The sequence below is a fragment of the Mercenaria mercenaria genome, chromosome 6 (assembly GCF_021730395.1).
Source record: "Mercenaria mercenaria strain notata chromosome 6, MADL_Memer_1, whole genome shotgun sequence".
NCBI classification, from domain to species: domain Eukaryota; kingdom Metazoa; phylum Mollusca; class Bivalvia; order Venerida; family Veneridae; genus Mercenaria; species Mercenaria mercenaria.
Window position 1 is genome coordinate 63,031,982 of NC_069366.1, and position 17,948 is coordinate 63,049,929.

At 35.0% G+C, this 17,948-nt stretch overlaps 2 protein-coding genes across 11 annotated transcripts in view; one reads left to right on the forward strand and one right to left on the reverse strand.

Moving 5' to 3' along the window:
- Positions 1–5,796: 5,796 nt before the first annotated feature.
- LOC123548701 (transmembrane protein 208-like) lies at positions 5,797–17,913 on the forward strand. 4 transcript variants are annotated; one of them, XM_053546102.1, is made up of 7 exons: positions 5,845–5,937; positions 7,971–8,120; positions 10,573–10,668; positions 11,753–11,871; positions 12,456–12,559; positions 13,052–13,136; positions 14,690–17,913. In XM_053546102.1, the coding sequence occupies exons 4-7, from the start codon at positions 11,794–11,796 to the stop codon at positions 14,813–14,815; spliced, it is 393 nt and encodes a 130-aa protein (XP_053402077.1). In that variant the 5' UTR covers positions 5,845–5,937; positions 7,971–8,120; positions 10,573–10,668; positions 11,753–11,793; the 3' UTR covers positions 14,816–17,913. The 4 variants fall into 4 exon arrangements, with proteins under 4 accessions (XP_045192126.1, XP_053402077.1, XP_053402075.1 ...); XM_053546100.1 differs by having other exon boundaries at positions 5,857–5,937; positions 11,812–11,871; XM_045336191.2 differs by lacking the exon at positions 7,971–8,120 and having other exon boundaries at positions 5,797–5,937; positions 11,812–11,871.
- The window catches only part of LOC123548698 (uncharacterized), a 28,734-nt gene continuing 25,475 nt past the window's right edge, over positions 14,690–17,948 (reverse strand). For all 7 annotated transcript variants that reach the window (XM_045336185.2, XM_045336182.2, XM_045336187.2 and 4 more), the window contains one exon: positions 14,690–16,925. In XM_045336185.2, coding sequence (XP_045192120.1) covers positions 16,843–16,925 — 83 coding nt within the window. In that variant the 3' untranslated portion in view covers positions 14,690–16,842. The remainder of the gene's footprint in view (positions 16,926–17,948) is intronic.

Below are 17,948 nucleotides of genomic sequence, written 5' to 3' on the forward strand. Positions count from 1 at the left end.
AAATAGAAGTTTAATACATACACTATTCAACTTTAATTTTTTCGGTCAGCTAGGCTTTCCGGATATCTTATAATAGATAGACAAAAAGATTTATTTCAGTATTGTGCATAAAACATGGTAAAACATATCCTAATACATGACAAAACAATAAACATGTATGAAAAATGAAACCATGTCAGTAACATCATACCAAGGATAACACAAAAAAAGAGAACTAAATCTCTTATTTCGATGTGTTCCTTAGATATTGATGGTTTTGACTTTGAGAGGCATGAAATGAAATATCACAGCCCTAAATTAAGAAAGACAATGTATACATAATTTAAACATTGAAATGATATGACTGATTTAAAACAATAATTATATATTAAGCATATGACTATTTCTGAAACTTTAAAATTACTTAGCTTTGAAATGTTCCTTAGTGAAGAGGGTAATTTGTTCCACATGACACAACCATTATATGCAAAAGATTTGGGTAAAATATAACATCTGCTTTCGCTTGACCTAGTCCTATAAGAAGGGAATAAAATTTTCACTGATATATTCTGGAGCAAGACCATTTTTATTTTGAAAACATTACAAAGGATAACTTGTTCCACTCTGTTTTTAACAGGTATAGTAACCTTAAAATGGTCATTATCAATATGAGACCTATGACCAAGATTAAGAACAAAAACCTAATTAATTTATTCTGGGTGACTTAAAGTTTTTCCTTCCAATTGATACCAGCACCAAACCGCTGGGGTGGTAAACAGCAGTGTTAGATGCTAAAAAGCAGGATTTATTCTTGCTAAGATATAAAGTAAAGTTATGGCGTATTTTTATGTTTACGTAGATCGACTTGTTTTATACCCGAAAATGAGCAGGTGAACAATTATGAAAGTTGAGCAGCATAAGTCACTGAGACTTCTGAATACCTCCATATATATAATTCAATGAAGTTGCAAAACCCTCTGAGGACCGTTCCATTGTGATGCAATAGAATTTTTTCGTATTCATTTGCACATTCTAGCATAAAACTGCTGTTCTTGTCACTTTTGGGGGTGTTTTAACAGGAGAGAAAACGTGTGTTAACAGAGAGGTTCTCGCGCTCACGTGCTGTTATAATACCTTTTTCTATATGCGCGTTCCGTGGCAGAGCGTTAACGCATTACGGCCCCAAAACGGATAATTCAAATGGAAATGACGTCAACGTGAAATAACAGCTTGGATATTCCCGCGCATTTCATGGAAATTTAATGACGTTGAGGGATAATTTATTCATTTATTCGTTTTTTTCGCATTTTATGCTAGAATAGCGTTAGCGCATGTTATTTTCATGTTATAACATCTTCTGAATCTCTGGGGATACGTTGGTACCCTCGCCCTACGGGCTCGGGCACCAACCAATCCCTCGGGACAGGCACGTGTCCAGGTCGGGGGGCCAGGGGGCCCGCCCCCCCCCCCCCCAAAGCTGGCTGCCTAGTTACGATTTTTATTACTATGGGCCCCTCAATTAACAAATTTATACACCAGCGCAACTGGCTTGATTTGACAGCAATACACAGGCTAAAGAGCCATAAAACCGTGTCCGGTAGTGGAAATTAGCCCCAGGCATGTCACAGGTAAAGTTTATCTGTGCATGCTTCATTGATCGCTTGATCGGTACTTGATTGGGTAGTGGAGAAACTATTATGTTTTTTACTCTTTGGAAGTGTTATAAAATGATCAGAACATTGTTGGTTTTGTTAAGTAAATCTTAAAATGAATCTGAAAATTGAAACATTATGATGGTTGTATTTTGTTTTTACATTAAGGCACATTCCCCAAATTTATTAAATTGATAGATAATTATCCTATCTTTTTATTTTACAACAATTATGAATTTGAAACTACTGTATCAATTTTACTCTTTTTGGTCCAATAACCTTACTTAAAAACTCTCATAGTTTTAAAAGTAGTTTCTCAGTAAATCTCACAAAACGCATCTAAAACTCGTTACTTATGAGGGGTTTTATACATAAAAATATCATTTAATATGTGTTGTGATGTTATAGTTTGTACAGTCAAAGAAGTATAAAATACACATCTATTTATTTTTATAGATCTTTGGTACGGGAGACAATCAAAATCCCCTTGATCAAAATCCCCTAGACTGAAAAATGACAGGGTGTTACAAAATCCCCTTCATACTTTTGCAGGGGGTATCATAATCCCCTCTGTGATTTTTACTTATTTCATCAAGTTCAAATACAATTATACACAATTTAAAAGTCTATTGCATAAAGCACGTAAATACAATGCCTTTAGCAAACATAATTTAATTTGGAGCACTGATATCTATATATCTATAATGAAAATCACAGAGGGGATTATGATACCCCATGCAAAAGTATGAAGGGGATTTTGTAACACCCAGTCATTTTTCAGTGGAGGGGATTTTGATCAAGGGGATTTTGATATACACTCCTTTGGTACAGTTAAGAGTTCATTGTCATTTGAAATCTATGATGTAAATAGTAATTGTCATAATACTTCGTTTGTTTTGTTGGAAATCTAAAAACATTTGGCCATTTTGCAAATAGGATACCCTTAATAATTAGACTAGCCACTAGACTGATAATTACGATATTTCTATGATTTTTTTTTCTTTTTTATGTTCATAGAGACAAAAGCCAGTCTATTCTAGAGATTTTCTAAGAGGACTGATGTTAAAATTGTAATATTGGACATAGTATATAGACTGGCTCAGTTCACTACATGAAATCATAAAAATGTGAAAAAAATTATCATAGTCTAGGAGCTAGTCTTCTTAATAATCATCTTAAAACTTCAACATTTTTTTTTCAACCGGGTATCATACAGAAAAATAAGTCCATACACTGTGACTGCACAATCATACATACATTGAAAAAGGAAGACTTGATGAAGTGATTAAAAAGTAGACTTTTCCTTAAATATATGATACATTCATGCATCCTTAAAGATGCTTCAGGTAGCAGGAAAATGCATCTATTCATGTGCCATATTAAAAAAAATTCGCAATCGGGAGGGGATACCCCTCCCGAACCCACCCCAGGCTGGGCTCCCCAGCAAACAAATCCTGCACACGGCCTGCGGGATTATGCAGACGTTATAACACGAAAAAACATGCGTCTTCCCTACATACATATTATAGTAAGACAAATATACACAGATTTCATGAAATAATAAAACAAGTGAAGAACAACAGGTAAACACGAGAACACTGGATATATTAAACTATAAAGAAATCTATTTAAAAACGTTTCAGTTAGTCAGTGGTTTGCAGCCTATCGTTCTCGATTCTGTTCCCAGCTGCTATTGGTACATCAAGTAGCGTTCAGTGCTTTGAGATTTCTTAAATTGGCGCTCACTTGTTTCTACCCAGCTAGCAAGCATACATGGGACCCATGTGGGACCCATATGGGTTCCCATATGGGACCTATATGGGCTACCCATATGGGACCCAGATGGGTTTTGCAAACCATTTTGGCATGGGTCCCATATGGGATATACTATATGGGACCAATGTGGGCCCCTTATGGGTCCCAGATCTTATAACCCATGTGGGACCTTTCTGGGTCCCATGTCGTATATATAGTATGGGCCATTTAGGGGCGTTCTGGAATTGTATGGGTCTTATTGATTGATTGATATTGTCAACTGTCCGAAACATTGTAGCTGCCCATGTAGTTTTTTCAGAATCATTGTGGACCTTTTTATCTTGATCTATTGCATTTCCAACTCACTTCATCAGATTCTTTGTAAAGGCATTCTGTAGAGTAGAAAAAATAATGTCAGTCAGAGCATTTGTTGAAAATTAAGACTATTTGCAAAAAAGTAAGTCGTAATTTATAGCTTTAATATCACCTGCAATATATTAAATTCGGGTTTTTATTATAATTATCATTCATCATTTTCCCGCAAATTAAATAGAAATGCAAAAACAGTTTTGATAAATAAGGTACTGATTAAACATTTAATGGAAGCATTTAAACTATTATCAACATTTTCTGAGATGTCCTCTCTAAGTTTATAGTATGAGATATTTTTAAGGAAATAGAATGCAGATTTAAAAAAAAGCAAATGATGTTAAAATAGATATCTTATAAGTACGTAAAGTTATTGACGAATAATAATATAATTATTATGTTATAATAATGTTTAAAGTATTGTACTCACTTTTTCTGCATTGGTCCCTTCTGTACATAATGAATAAACTTGTTCTGTATTGCAGCTTAAACCTCCATCAAATTAACTGAATAGTGTGTAAACCATTGGCGTGACTAATAGATAACATGTGTAGAGAGAGATGGACCCTTAGTTACCATGGTTACAAACATGTATTATAAATGTTCCCAATGTCCAGTATAGCATTCCTGAATATTTTAAAATGAATGAATGTTATTATTAAAAAGTAATTACACAATTTTGAAATAGCTTAGACAACAGTCGAATTTTAATAACAATTAGGAATAATTTCGGAAGTGCAAAAAATCATTTACTAGTAATAGTCCATTTTCATGATTTTGTAACCCTAGTAATTTTATTTTGAAAATACAATAAAAATGCTATACCAGTCCTTTCTATTATGAAGTAAGAAAATTATCAAACCTTCGATCCAACATTTCGGTATGTCTAATAGCATAGTTTTTTTTGCTAACAGTTTATATTGTAAATGTTATTGCAGCTAAGAAGAACGAAACCTTGCATTTTCTTATAGACAGAGACGGCTTTAAAACGTCTTTTAAAAGTCGTCTTTATTTCGTAGGTAAAACAACGGAAAAGAACGTCTTTTTTTCTGTTCACAGATGACATGACCATAAAACAACCAAATAAAGATGTCTTTAAGACGTCTTTTGTATGCTGGGATGGGACCCATATGGGACCCTTCTGGGAAACATATTTTTTGAGACCAAAGAAATGTACATGTATTAGAATTCAAAGAAAACATAGAAAAAAGGATTGTTATACTAGTGACAACACTTATGGTCCTAAAGTAAAGACGTTGCTGTATCACTTCAATGGGTCCCATATGGCTCTGGTGTGTGCAAATACTTACAATATGGGACCCAGATGGGACCATTCTGGGAAACGTGTTTCTTTTTGAGAGAAAAGAAAACGTAGAGACATTCAGAGAAACCATAAAAAACTATTTTCTATGCTAGATACATCACTTTTAAACTTAAAATGAATGCATTGGTATATCCATCGCTGAGTTATTGTATATGGGTCCCATATGGGTCCAATGTGGGCAAATACTTACAATATGGGACCCAGATGGGACCCTTCTTGGAAGCATGTTTCTTCTGATACTTCAAAAAATATAAAACTTTTCGAAGAAAACTTAAAATATGAACTTGTATACTGGTGACACCACATATAAACTTAAAATGAATACATTTGTAATTTACATCACTGGGACATTATATATGGGTCCCATATGGGACCAGTATGGGCCAATACTTACAATAAGGGTCCCATGTGGGACCCATATGGTACATTTGCCCAGATATAGCCCATATGGGCCCCATATAGGCTTGCGTGCTGGGTAGTTGTGTCGGTCTAGACTAGATGCTGAGGGGCGTAAAATTTTACAATTGAAGTGGGCTGGATGGAGGTAAGTTGCTCCTTTCCGAGCTGTGGCTTCAGTCCACTGCTTACATAAAACATTTTTCTTGTGTCTTAATACGCTATAAAGTATACAGTACAAAAGTTCACAAATAGGATCAGGAAGTGTTCTACAACAATAACGCAGGTTGAATATTAAACGTTGGAGTTTTTACTTACTTTGGGTTTGTATTTCTGATTGTCTCCCCTGTTGTAAATACTCTCTACAAAGAAGAATTAACCCGGCGTTTGGATGTGGCAAACTTTACCAGATTGTCTGAATATAAATCCAGATATCTGTTCGTTTAAAGACTAAAGATGCCGGTAAGTTTTTAAGATAGGCTAATAAGTAGTACTGGTGAGAATACAATGATAAAAATGCTCTAAATTTCGCTAAAGTTTTGTGACAGAAGCTTACTGTTGTTTTATCAGGTTTAGGATTTCGTCGTTTTTACAGATCTACATATTCAGTATTCATCTTCATTCCGTCTGCATGCGCTTTAAGACACTCGTTCCTAAAAGAATGCAAAGCCCTATTTTCTGTAGCATGTTAGGCCCCCGAATAAAACCCTCTTCCAGGGGAAACCTCCCCCTCAACAGACATTTATAATTTTGTTTTAGGCATGCTACTGTATAGGCCTCAGGGCCCTCGTTTGCCGATTTTTGGGGCCGAAATTCGGCCCCGTTCTCCCCTCGAAATAGTATGTTTTTTTCCCCCCAAGTATAGAAAAATTCCCCCTCGAAAGAAAAAAAATTCAAGAAAAAAATTGATACCCGATAGTCTTAGGAGCGCCTTGTAACTTAATGGGCCTGATAAAGTTTTACTGATCCATATAATACGCGCATTTTTCAGTTCCCCGGATGCGTGTATGCAAAGTTACTGCCCTTCGAAAAAAAATGCCGCATAATGCAAAATCGTACCATAAAAAGATCACGGATGCAACAGGGGCGAAATGCGCAAAGATAGATTTGCTTTTTAAGCAGCATGCCCTCAAAAAACAAACTACTGTCACGGACACCGCTGTTTCACCAGGGCCAGACATGCATGATCAGGTAGATACGATGAAGGGAAGCCATGCTCCGGCTGCTGCTGAGACAATGTCCGTGGATACTGCTAGTGCTACCGATAATGACGATGACGTTAGTGCAAATAATTTTATATTAAACTCTGAATAATTTTTGCTAATTCAATAAATTATGTTCTGTACAATACTTCAGATATATTCACATTAGTTTGATATCTGTAATACTCAATTGACCTTAATTTAAGGGGTTATGATCAGATGTCATATCTCCAGAATGAATTCCCCCCTCCCTTGAAAACGACGCGAAATTCCCCCCTCCAAGGGCCCCGGCCCCAATCCCCCAAAATGTAGAGAGGGCCCTGTAAACTTTGTTTAAAAATTCTCGCTGCTTTATATATAATCCGGTCCTTGTCCGGGGACATTGACCGGATTATATATATTAGACTACACATGTGACAAACAAACTTTATGATGCCTGTCAAGGGTGATTTCTCCGTTTAGCAATGTTCTTTAACACGTTAATCTTCAAGGAATGAAGAGCATCATCACCAAGACGATTAAACTTTGATAACAAAGGTTCATTACGTGACACTCCTATCCCTTCAAATGCCCCTTGAGAACATTTCACAAATATATATTTAGAGGTAGGTCGAGGTCAATCAAGGGCCTGAATGAACATGATCAATATGATAAGGGCGTCATCCCCTGGGGGACAAAGACCGGATAATGCCATAGAAGAATTTCAGACAGGTAGGATCACTTTAATTTTTTCCAAAAATTCAAAGTCATCGATACTGACAGAAAAACACATAAACTTCATTTATGCATGCAGTCTAAACCTGTGGTTTTGATTAAAAGATTTCATTTACCCAGTCTGTAAATTTATAGAATGAAAAATCTTTAAATTTATGGATTATCCTAGTTTTGGCTACCATAACTTAACTGACGCTGTTTTTATTTTCTAATGGTGGCGTCCATTAATTTATGGCGAAACCCATTTAGTTAACCAGTATCAAACCGCAACATCTCGCACAGTCTCTCGTGAGAAACTGATGACGTCCTGCAACAGTTCAGAGCATGTGGTTATTTTTGGAAATTGAGAACAAAATTTTACCAATTTATGAATTTTATTTTAATCATAAACGTAACCATTTTCGATAAAATTCTTAAAGAACGTTTTCAGCTCACTTAGAGATCCGTTTACAGCATATAAACATCTCTGAGCTGAATTTGTTAGCTAGGATTGTCCATATATTTGTAAAAACGACAAAATCGTAGACCTGTTTATTCAACAGCTGTATTACATTTTGTTTGTATTTATTTTGCCCACAGTTGAATCAAAGAGCTATAAAAATAAATAGATCGGCAACTTGAAAGGCATATAGAGCAAATCTCGCCAACATCCTGTGACAACTGAATGAGATCTCGTTGTAAGCGTCTGTTGTTAACGATTGATTAAGTCGGCAAACGCTTTGGAATAAGGTTATTTTCAGATTGTTTGTTTATAAATTATAATGATAATAGTGCTTTTTAGTTCACCTGAGCACGAAGTGCTCAAAGGTGAGCTTTTGTGATCGCCCTGTGTCCGTCGTCGTCGGCGTCAACAATTTGACTGTTAACACTCGAGAGGTCACAAATTTGAGCCAATCTTAATGAAACTTGGTCAGAATGTTACCCTCAATTAAATCTTGGATGAGTTCGATATTGGGTCATCTGGGGTTAAAAACTAGGTCACCAGGTTAAATTAAAAAAAAGCTTGTTAACACTTTAGAGGTCACAATTTGGGCCCAATCTTAATGAAACTTGGTCAGAATGTTACCCTCAATAAAGTCTTGGACAAGTTTGATATTGGGTCATCTGGGGTCAAAAACTAGGTCACCAGGTCAAATCAAAGGAAAAGCTTGTTAACACTGTAGAGGCCACATTTATGACTATATCTTCATGAAACTTGGTCAAAATGTTAATCTTGATGATCTCAAGGTCCAGTTTGAATCTGGATCAATTGGGATCAAAAACTAGGTCACCAGGTCAGATCAAAGGAAAAGCTAGCGTACCGCCAGTTTTATACTTCAGTAAGCGTCTGTTGATTTGATCACAACTGATCAAGTGGGCAAACGCTTTGAAATAAGATAACATGAGATGACACGAGATTATCCCCAGTTGCCATTCTGTGTATTTTATAGTTCTTTGGCTGAATACAATGAAGACAGCCAGGTGTAGGAAATTGCAGTGTTTTCTCGGACTGATTTGGGACATAAGTTTCGCTCCAATCCGAATGTTTTTCCCCCAATTTTAAAGCTAAATTTCCAAAATTGGAAAAAAAGAATATGAACATTTTTTCCTTTCTTCCTTTTTAGCTCGATCTATGTCTGTCGTGTGTCCGTCAACATTTTCTAAAAAATCTTCTTTTTGATAACCACTGGGCAGAATTACACCAAACTTCACAGGAATGATCCTTGGGTGGCCTCCTTTCAAAATTATTCAAGGAATTGAATTCCATGCAGAACTCTGGTTGCCATGCCAACCGTAAGGAAAAACTTTAAAAATCTTCTTGTCCAAAACCGCAAGGCGTAGAGCCTTGATATTTGGCATGTAACATCATCTAATGTTCCTCTATGAAGTTTGTTCAAATTGTGCCCCAGGGGTGAAAAGAGGCGTCACCCTGAGGGTCACAAGTTTTACTTAGACTAATACAGGAAAAAACGTTAAAAATCTTCTTGTCTGAAAGTTCAAGTCCTAGACCTTTGATATTTGGTATGTAGCATTACCTAGTGGATCTCTAACAAGATTGTTCAAATTATGCTCCTGGAGTGAAAAGAGGCCCCGCCCTGGGGTTCACTTGTTATATAGGAATAAATTATTAAATACTTCAAAAATTATCAGAGCATATTTCCTAGACTGTTTAATTATAATTACCTGATGACCCCAAGTGATTAGGGGTCACTTGATTGTGACCTTGACCTACTGACATACTTTCTTGTTTTTAAGATACAGTCTTGAAATTTGGATGACATGTACAGTTTTGCACACCGATCTTAAAACTGACTTTCAGTGACCATGAATGTGACCTACTGACCTACTTTCTAATATTTTAACATCAGTTTGCCATTTTAAAGATGTGGCTCATATTACTCAGGTGAACGATTAAGGGTCATCATGACCCTCTTGTTTACATTTGTCAGCCAAGACTGTGCTGATGAAAACCTGAAGATGTGAAACACAAAGCTATTTTCATAAAAACTTTTTAATGTAAAATTTTAACAACAGTTTCCAATTAGAATATTGACACATTTTTCCAAATTGTAAAGTCAAGACCCCAACCCCTCTCCCAATTTAGTGCAAAAAACAAAAAAAAGCACTGGAATGTTTACCAACATGATTGTGTATTCCAAACATGTGTCAACCGTTGTCAGATTATGCAGGTGACAAATTATCCAATTAATACAATAAAAATGTAGTACAGACAGTGTACTGTTGAAAACTTCTTTAATTACTGTGCTGCTACATGTACCCCTGTTTTTCTGTGATTTCGGTGCATCTAGCTGTATAATGCATGTAACAGATAAATCAGTTAATAACATCAGTTTACTGTGGAAAACTTTTTTTTTATTTCCATGAAATAACTTCTATTTGTGTAACTTTCAGTGTTTCAGCTGTTATTGTATGTAAAAATCTGATTGAAATTGTTAAAGTTGCTCACTTTAATTGTCTTGAAAGTTTTCGTAGTTTTTTTGTGATGATTATATATAGGAAGTCCAGTTTAGTCCTATATTTGTAAATATACATTTTTCATGAGAGAAGAATTGTATTTATCCATATGATACAGTAATGTGGTAAGAATAGAGTTTATATGTGGACCATGTTTTGTAAAGGCAGGAATTTATCTGTGTTGGTTCAGAAAAGATGTTGTGACAAAATACTTCTTTATTTTCAGCCAAAAGGAAAACAAGGTACAAAAGGGCAAAAACAGATTGAAACAGAAAATGGACAGACACTATCATTCTACATGTACATAGTTTTATGCGTAAATGTAGGTTATTTAGGCTGAAACAAGCCAGTGTTGTAATCACATAAAAGTAAACTTAATCTTTATGTTTAATTTTGTTTACACTTATATGAAATAAAGGATGGTGAATTGTTAAGCACTATTTAAAAGACATGTATTAGTGTGAATGTATGGCAAAATCCCATTTACAAAATCAGAAATTGAAAAATACCTGTCTTTAGCTCAACTATTGGAAGAATAGGTAGAGCTATTGTTCTTACCCATTTGTTGGCCTCGGTATCCCAAATTGGGTAAATTTTTTGTATGTAAGCTGGTAATAACCATGAATGGGATTGGATTGAAACTATACACATTTATTCACAGTGCCCTTAGGAAAAAGGAAGGCAGTAAAATTGCAGTTTTTCAGCATTATTTTTCAGGATATTCAAAAGGCGGTTTTTAGCAGTTATTCGTCTTCAAATGCCTGCATTTATATATTTGATAGAAAAGCAGTGAAAATGCAGTTAAATTGTCCAAAGTATGTAAATGAGCTAAGAAGTATAATGATGTCACAAAAAAACTGCAGTATCAGTAGCAACATATTCCAAAATGGTCTTTATGATAGTAATGTACAGTACAAGTTTAGTTCTGTGCTTAAATGTCTACGCTTCAGTGACACTTTACAATGACTCTTTATAGTGAAATATTCTATCCATTTTTATATGATTATGGACTCCTCAGGATACAGCTGAACTTGCCATAGTGGTCACCTGTATTAAGCTGCCTTTTGTCTTATTTAGCCAGTCTGCTAACTTCCTAAACTTGAACAAAGTGTGTTTGCCAGTAAGTCCTCGGCCAAGTTCGACAACTATCCAAATCGGCCCAGGCACTTCAGAGTTATGGTCATTAAAACTTGTTTTTGATAATCAAAGCACTGAAAGTCTGGTAAGGCAGTTGAGGTTTTGGTGCATGGTTGACTCAGACGTGCGCGTTTCTCAAAAACAGCTCTAGTTTCAACTTGTCTTAAGCAGCCATCTGCCTTAAGCAGCCAGATTATGATGCTGTCTTGACTGGCTGCTACATACAGGTTGACTTCTTCATTACTAGTATCATGCTATCTGTTTTTCAGGCAATATTCTATGGTGCCCAATATCTACTATTCAGTGAATCATGCTGTCTGTTTTTCAGGCAATATTCTATGGTGCCCAATACCTGCTATTCAGTGAATCATTTACAACATTTTATATTGTAAGTATCTTACATGTTATTTTTACTGTTAGACAATGATCCAGAGATTTTATATATAACATGTTTAAAGGTTACATTTTGGAAGGTTCTGTCTGTTTTGCATTATGTGTTTATTTAAATGTTACAAGTTTATGTGTGTTGCAAGTACTGGCCATTTAAGCATTTTGTGTTTCTTGGGGATGTTTTAAGTAGCCTCTGTGTATTGCAGTTAATGTCTGTGTTAGCACTATGTGTTTATGGAGGGTGTTACAAGTTAAAATGTATTGCAGGACGAGGTACATGCAATGTATGTGTTAGCATCATGTGTTGATTGAGCATTTTTCATATTTCTGTGTATGACAAGTTCTGCCTGGCTATCATTATGTCTATATGAAGGATGTTACAAGCTTGAATGTATTGCTGGTACTACCTGTGTTGGCATAATGTGTATTTAGAACATTTTTCATGTTGTTTTTATTGCAGGTACTGTCTGTGTTGGCATTTTATGTATATGAAGTGTATTACAAGCTTGTGTGTGTTGCAGGTACTGCCTGTGTTAGCATTATGTGTCTACGGTGAATGTTACAAGTTTTTATGTATTGCAGGTACTGTCTGTGTTAGCATTATGTGTATATGGAGGATGTTACAAGTTTATGAGCAGTATGGCTGGACAAGGAATAGATATAAATATGGAGTCTGGAATGGCAGAGTAAGTTAACAATTGGCATAATGTACATATTGTAAATATGTGAATTATTGTGTAATGTTTTAATCATTATCATTCATTTGTTGGGTATATAACTATATACCCTTTGTGCAGGATGAAATCCAGTTAAAGACAAAATGGCAATGCAGTTTTGGTAATATTTATAACTTACAATAATCAGCCCAGAAAACAGTATTTTAATATACTCCCTTCAAACACTATCAAATTCCATACTATTAGGATGATTGTTAACAACATGTTGATCTTAATGTATGGTTCATTTAAAAATAAATCTTTCAGTAATTTTTTAGATATTGGCAAAATAGTAAAGGTTGAAATAGTTCAAAGCCATGTGCATATTCCTGTATATTGGTCTCCAAATAATTTGTGAAAATATTTTCATTTACAGGTATTTATATGGGATAAGTTTGTGATGAAAATTGCAAGCTCTGTAGTTCAAAGCTTGATTAACCACTAATGTTTTCCTTGTTTCAGGCATGCAAAAGATGTGTTATTATTGACAGCAATTGTAGAAGTTTTAGCATTGATTTCAAATTATTTTTGGCTTTTTTGGTTTGTTGTAAGTATGAGTTTGCAATATCTTATTAGAATGTTAGCTATAATTTCAGATCGAACAAAACACGGCTTTATGTTATCTTTTTATACCAGTATAAGCAGTTGTGTAATTATCAGTTTGAGTTTGCACCGTTCGAAATTTAATTGTGGGGGTTAAATAATGATTTTTAGCTCGACTATTCATAGAATAGTAGAGCTATTGGACTCGCCCATGCGTCGGCGTCCGCGTCGGCGTCCCGATTTGGTTAAGTTTTTGTATGTAAGCAGGTATCTCAGCAACCACTTGTGGGAATGGATTGAAACTTCACACACTTATTCACTGTGATAAACTGACCTATATTGCACAGGTTCCATAACTCTGTTTTGCTTTTTTACAAAATTATGCCCCTTTTTCGACTTAGAAATTTTTGGTTAAGGTTTTGTATGTAAGCTGGTATCTCAGTAACCACTTGTGGGAATGGATTGAAACTTCACACATTAGTATGTAAGCTGGTATCTCAGTACCCACTAATTGGAATGAATTGAAACTTCACACATTTATTCACTGTCATGATCTGACATGCACAAAGCAGGTCCCATAACTTTATTTTGCTTTTTTTCAAAATTATGCCCCTTTTTCAACATAGAAATTTTTGGTTAAGTTTTTGTATGTAAGTTGGTATCTCAGTATCCACTAATGGGAAAGGATTGAAATTTCACACACTTGTTCACTTTCATGATATGACATGCAATGCAAAGGGTCAATAATTCAACTTCGCATTTTACAAAATTATGCCCCTTTATTTAACTTAGGAGTTTTTGGTTAAATTCCTATGTAAGCTGGTATCTCAGTAGCCACTAATGGGAATGGATTGAAACTTCACACACTTGTCCACTGTCATGAGCTGATAAGCACTATGTAGGTTCCATAATCCTATTTTGCTTGTTTACTAAATTATGTCCCTTTTTCGACTTCCGTATTCATTCAATCGACAAGGCTGTTGAATAGTCGAGCGTTGCTGTCCTCCGACAGCTCTTGTTTAATTGATAATAATGTGTCTTTTAATGTACACAAAATGGCATCATTTTAATACATAATTATACTTGTATTTATATAGTGTAAATTTAGTTGTTTTCAAGGTTTTGAATTCACGTCCTTCAAGTGATGCTCGAATTAGAATTGTGACGATTGATTTGTAAAGTGCATAACAATGCAGAATGTTAGTCAGCTAGCAATATTCAGGGACCTCCGTGGCCAAGTGGTTAACGTTGCTCGCTTCGAACCAACTGACTTTCGAAATTTCGTGTCGGGTGCAGAATTCTTTCATATGAGGAAGCCTTGCAGTCGGTGGTTCTAAGCTTACAACTGCCTGTGATGAACTTATACACAGAGGGGCCCCATGAAAAGCTGAAAAATCGCCATATGGCCTTCAATAGTTGTTGGTGTGACGATAAACCAGACGAAAACAACTAGCAATATTAACATTTCCTTTGTTCTGAAAATTAACAATTCTTGAGTCAACAATAGTCCTATGTTTTGATACATGTTAGTCATTAATGTGTCTTTTTAACTTTCAGGCGCCAGGTAGAGCATTCTATTTACTTTGGGTAAACATTTTATCGCCATGGTTTTTCCAAGAAGCTCCCGAGGTTGACGAAAAGAAGCAGAAAAAAATGGACAGAAAAATGAAACGACGACAATGATAACTTTTACTAGAAAACTGGAAAATATTGTGTTATTATCATGTGTTGGCCCCATAAATTATTTCGATTTTACTGGTGTAGAGGGCCTGAAGGTTTGAAAAATAATCGGGTCAGTTGGGGTTGAAAAGTTATTCACTCGAGTTGGATTAGAAAATTCGGTGAAGACATTGTTTAGGTTTCTTTAAATTCTGAAGGACGGAAAGTCAGGAGATGGAGTAAACAAATTCCGGAGTGAATTTTAACCTCATCCAAAATATTTCTGATAACTTTTGTATTCCATAAATGTCTCTGATGACCAACATATGTGTTATTCATCTTCAGCTATATATATTTAACATAAGTCATTTTGGATGCTAAATATCTAAGTCCTTGATGATAACCTTAGGACTCGCTCTTCTTTCGTAAGACCTTTAATATCATTTAAGTGGTAGAAAATTGTCTAAAATTTGATAAATACTAACACAGAAAAATAAGTCTTTTTTTTACTACTGTAACATATGTTAGACTTTTGGTATATCCGATGTTGAAAAATTAAATTCATATTTCAGCAAACGATTAATATATCATTTAATCTGCAGACTTCAATTATTCAGTTATTGGCAAAATGTTAAATACATTTATTAAAATGCAAAAATCGAGAATATAACCTATTAATTCCGTCTATCTAAAACGAACATCGCATCTAACTTCTGCAGTACAAAACTACCTCCCAGTCTGTGTTTGAATTGTGTTTGTGTTTACCAATTGCGATTCCATATTTTCATTTTGGGCATCATTTGGCTTCAGAAAACTTGTCATTACTTAACCTTAGTTGCGGAAACTGAAATATAAAAAGCCAGAGAAGCTTTTGGATTTTACCAAAGACTAAACCATTGTTAAGACTGTGTTGCAGAAATTCAAACTTAGAAAAAAACCCACCCGAAACTGTAGTTCACTCACATAAATTTATTGTCAAAAATATGACTGTATAGCTGTGTCCATAAAATATATATTTCTTTGAAAAAAAATATACAAGCACTAAAATATATATTCATTAAAAGTAATATAAATACTAATATGTAAATAAAAAGAAGTGAGGAAAAATATTAAAGGTAAACCGTGCCCCCCCCCACGCGAAACAAAAACAAGAACTGTCACTAATGGTGACAAATGCCCCCGCAGCGCCTTGACCTTTGACCTGGTGACCCTAAAGTCAGTAGGGGTCGTGTACTCGATAAGCACTATCAGCATGTGAAGTTTGAAGGTCCTGGGTGCAGTGGTTCGCGAGTAAAGTGCCTTCATGCAAAAAGTTAACGTTGTGACGAACGAACTAATGAACGGACGGACAGTTGAAAACTAATATGCCTCCCTTCGGGGGCATAAAAACATCTGAAATGCATGGTATACTGGAGAACTTTAAAAAAATGTTTGTTGGTACTCGTGGAGAACTAGAGCATGCGTAATTGATTATCTCAGTAGTCCAGAAGATTCAATCGAGTAGTGAATTCGGTCTGTGGGCGCATATTCAACATGGCGATTGGTTATTAACTATGTTTTACATTTATTCGGCTTCCATCTCTCAGTCATGTGTGGGTAAGACATTTAATATAATTACTAGCGAAAAATAAGTTGGTACTGGTACGGAAACAAGTAAAACTACTAAGGTTAACTTTGCGACGTTATATAACTGAACTAATGTGGAAACCGTCAAATAAACACTATATTAAACAGTTTATAGGCAACAACAGTTCCAAAACGGGTCTTTTTAACGTCGCAGGTGACTTTAATTCACAGCTGACGCTGAACTTCCAAGGTGATTGAGAAGTAAGCATTAAGTCATGTACACTTGGCATTATAGTCTAAGCAGAACGAAGCAGTCAAACTGTTCACTTTCTGCACAATTTCATTCAATCAGTTTCTTCTCATTCATTCATTCACAAAACGAATGAATTCATTTGAATCGTGAGGAAGAATATTTCTCCCTCTTCATTGTCGACCATCATTTACTCAATATGTTTAATGTATTTTCAAAATCCAAATAAAATGTTTTATGACTCTTGGTTTTCATCGATTGTTTTCTGACGTTTCTTTGACGACTTTTTCGATGTACCTGGAGCAGTCTCATCAGGCACTGCAAAATAAATGGAGACAATACTCAAAAACGATTTAAACAAACCGTATTGGTCGTTACTGGAACAATTTTACTCTTAATATATAACTTTTGCAGTCAGACAATGACTTTCTTCCCTGTTCAGGTAGAATTTCTTTTAATAGACAACTTTATTTAAATACGTTGACTTGTATTAAAATGTTACTACAAGCCAAATAGGCCATATTCTTGTAAATATGTAAACATGCTATCCTCGTGTTTACAGGTAAAATGACAACGAGATCTTTCATTCTTGAATCTTGATAAAGTACAACTATAACAGTCACTGTTTACAAAATCGTGGTCTAAAATTAATTACGTATGGCTGTAAAGTTAAGCACGTGGCATGACTGTCACTGATTTAAGTCGTTCGTAGTAATGTCTTTAGGGGACATCTCTAGTAATCAAGAGTAAAATTCTTCTCATTAAATGTTTTTTTATTTAATAGGAATAGTTACGTATTCTTATCATATCGACTTTAGGGGATACGCACGGGGACCATGGGCTAGCTTAAAGTTTATACATACATACAATTTTCACCACGATCAGATTTTGAAATTAGACTTCACAGAAATATTTCTCAAATGACTCTACTTAATTGTTAAAGCCATCGTATTTCGCCAATAATCATCGCTGCGGGGGAAGTGGATTGGATAGATTTTACCTGTGTGTCTTAACGCAAAATTGGAAAAAAAAATTCTCGCTGAAAAATGCTACACAGCATCACAAGTTTAATGGACACCATTTTCTGTTGTGTCTTTTTCCCTGTATTTGTTAATGCCTGTTGGTTCTTTGAAACAATTGTGTTGACGATATATATGTGTTAGCACAAAATAATCTATGCAAATTAACGGATAATCTGTATGATGAAGATATTTCTGTAATATAAGTTTGATATTTCTTCCTCCATTTCCCTTTATCACAAATGATTGTTTTATAAAGTAAGGTACTAATAAAAGATTTTAATTAATAGGGTTGCACTTGTTTTATTGATCCTAACACGTT

Excerpts from the sequence above, each read along its gene's own strand:
- LOC123548701 (XM_045336191.2), top strand. Across the intron at positions 10,669-11,811 it reads ACATAGTTTTATGCGTAAAT|GCAATATTCTATGGTGCCCA; the intron begins GTAGGTTATTTA and ends TCTGTTTTTCAG. Across the intron at positions 11,872-12,455 it reads CATTTACAACATTTTATATT|GTACTGTCTGTGTTAGCATT; the intron begins GTAAGTATCTTA and ends TATGTATTGCAG.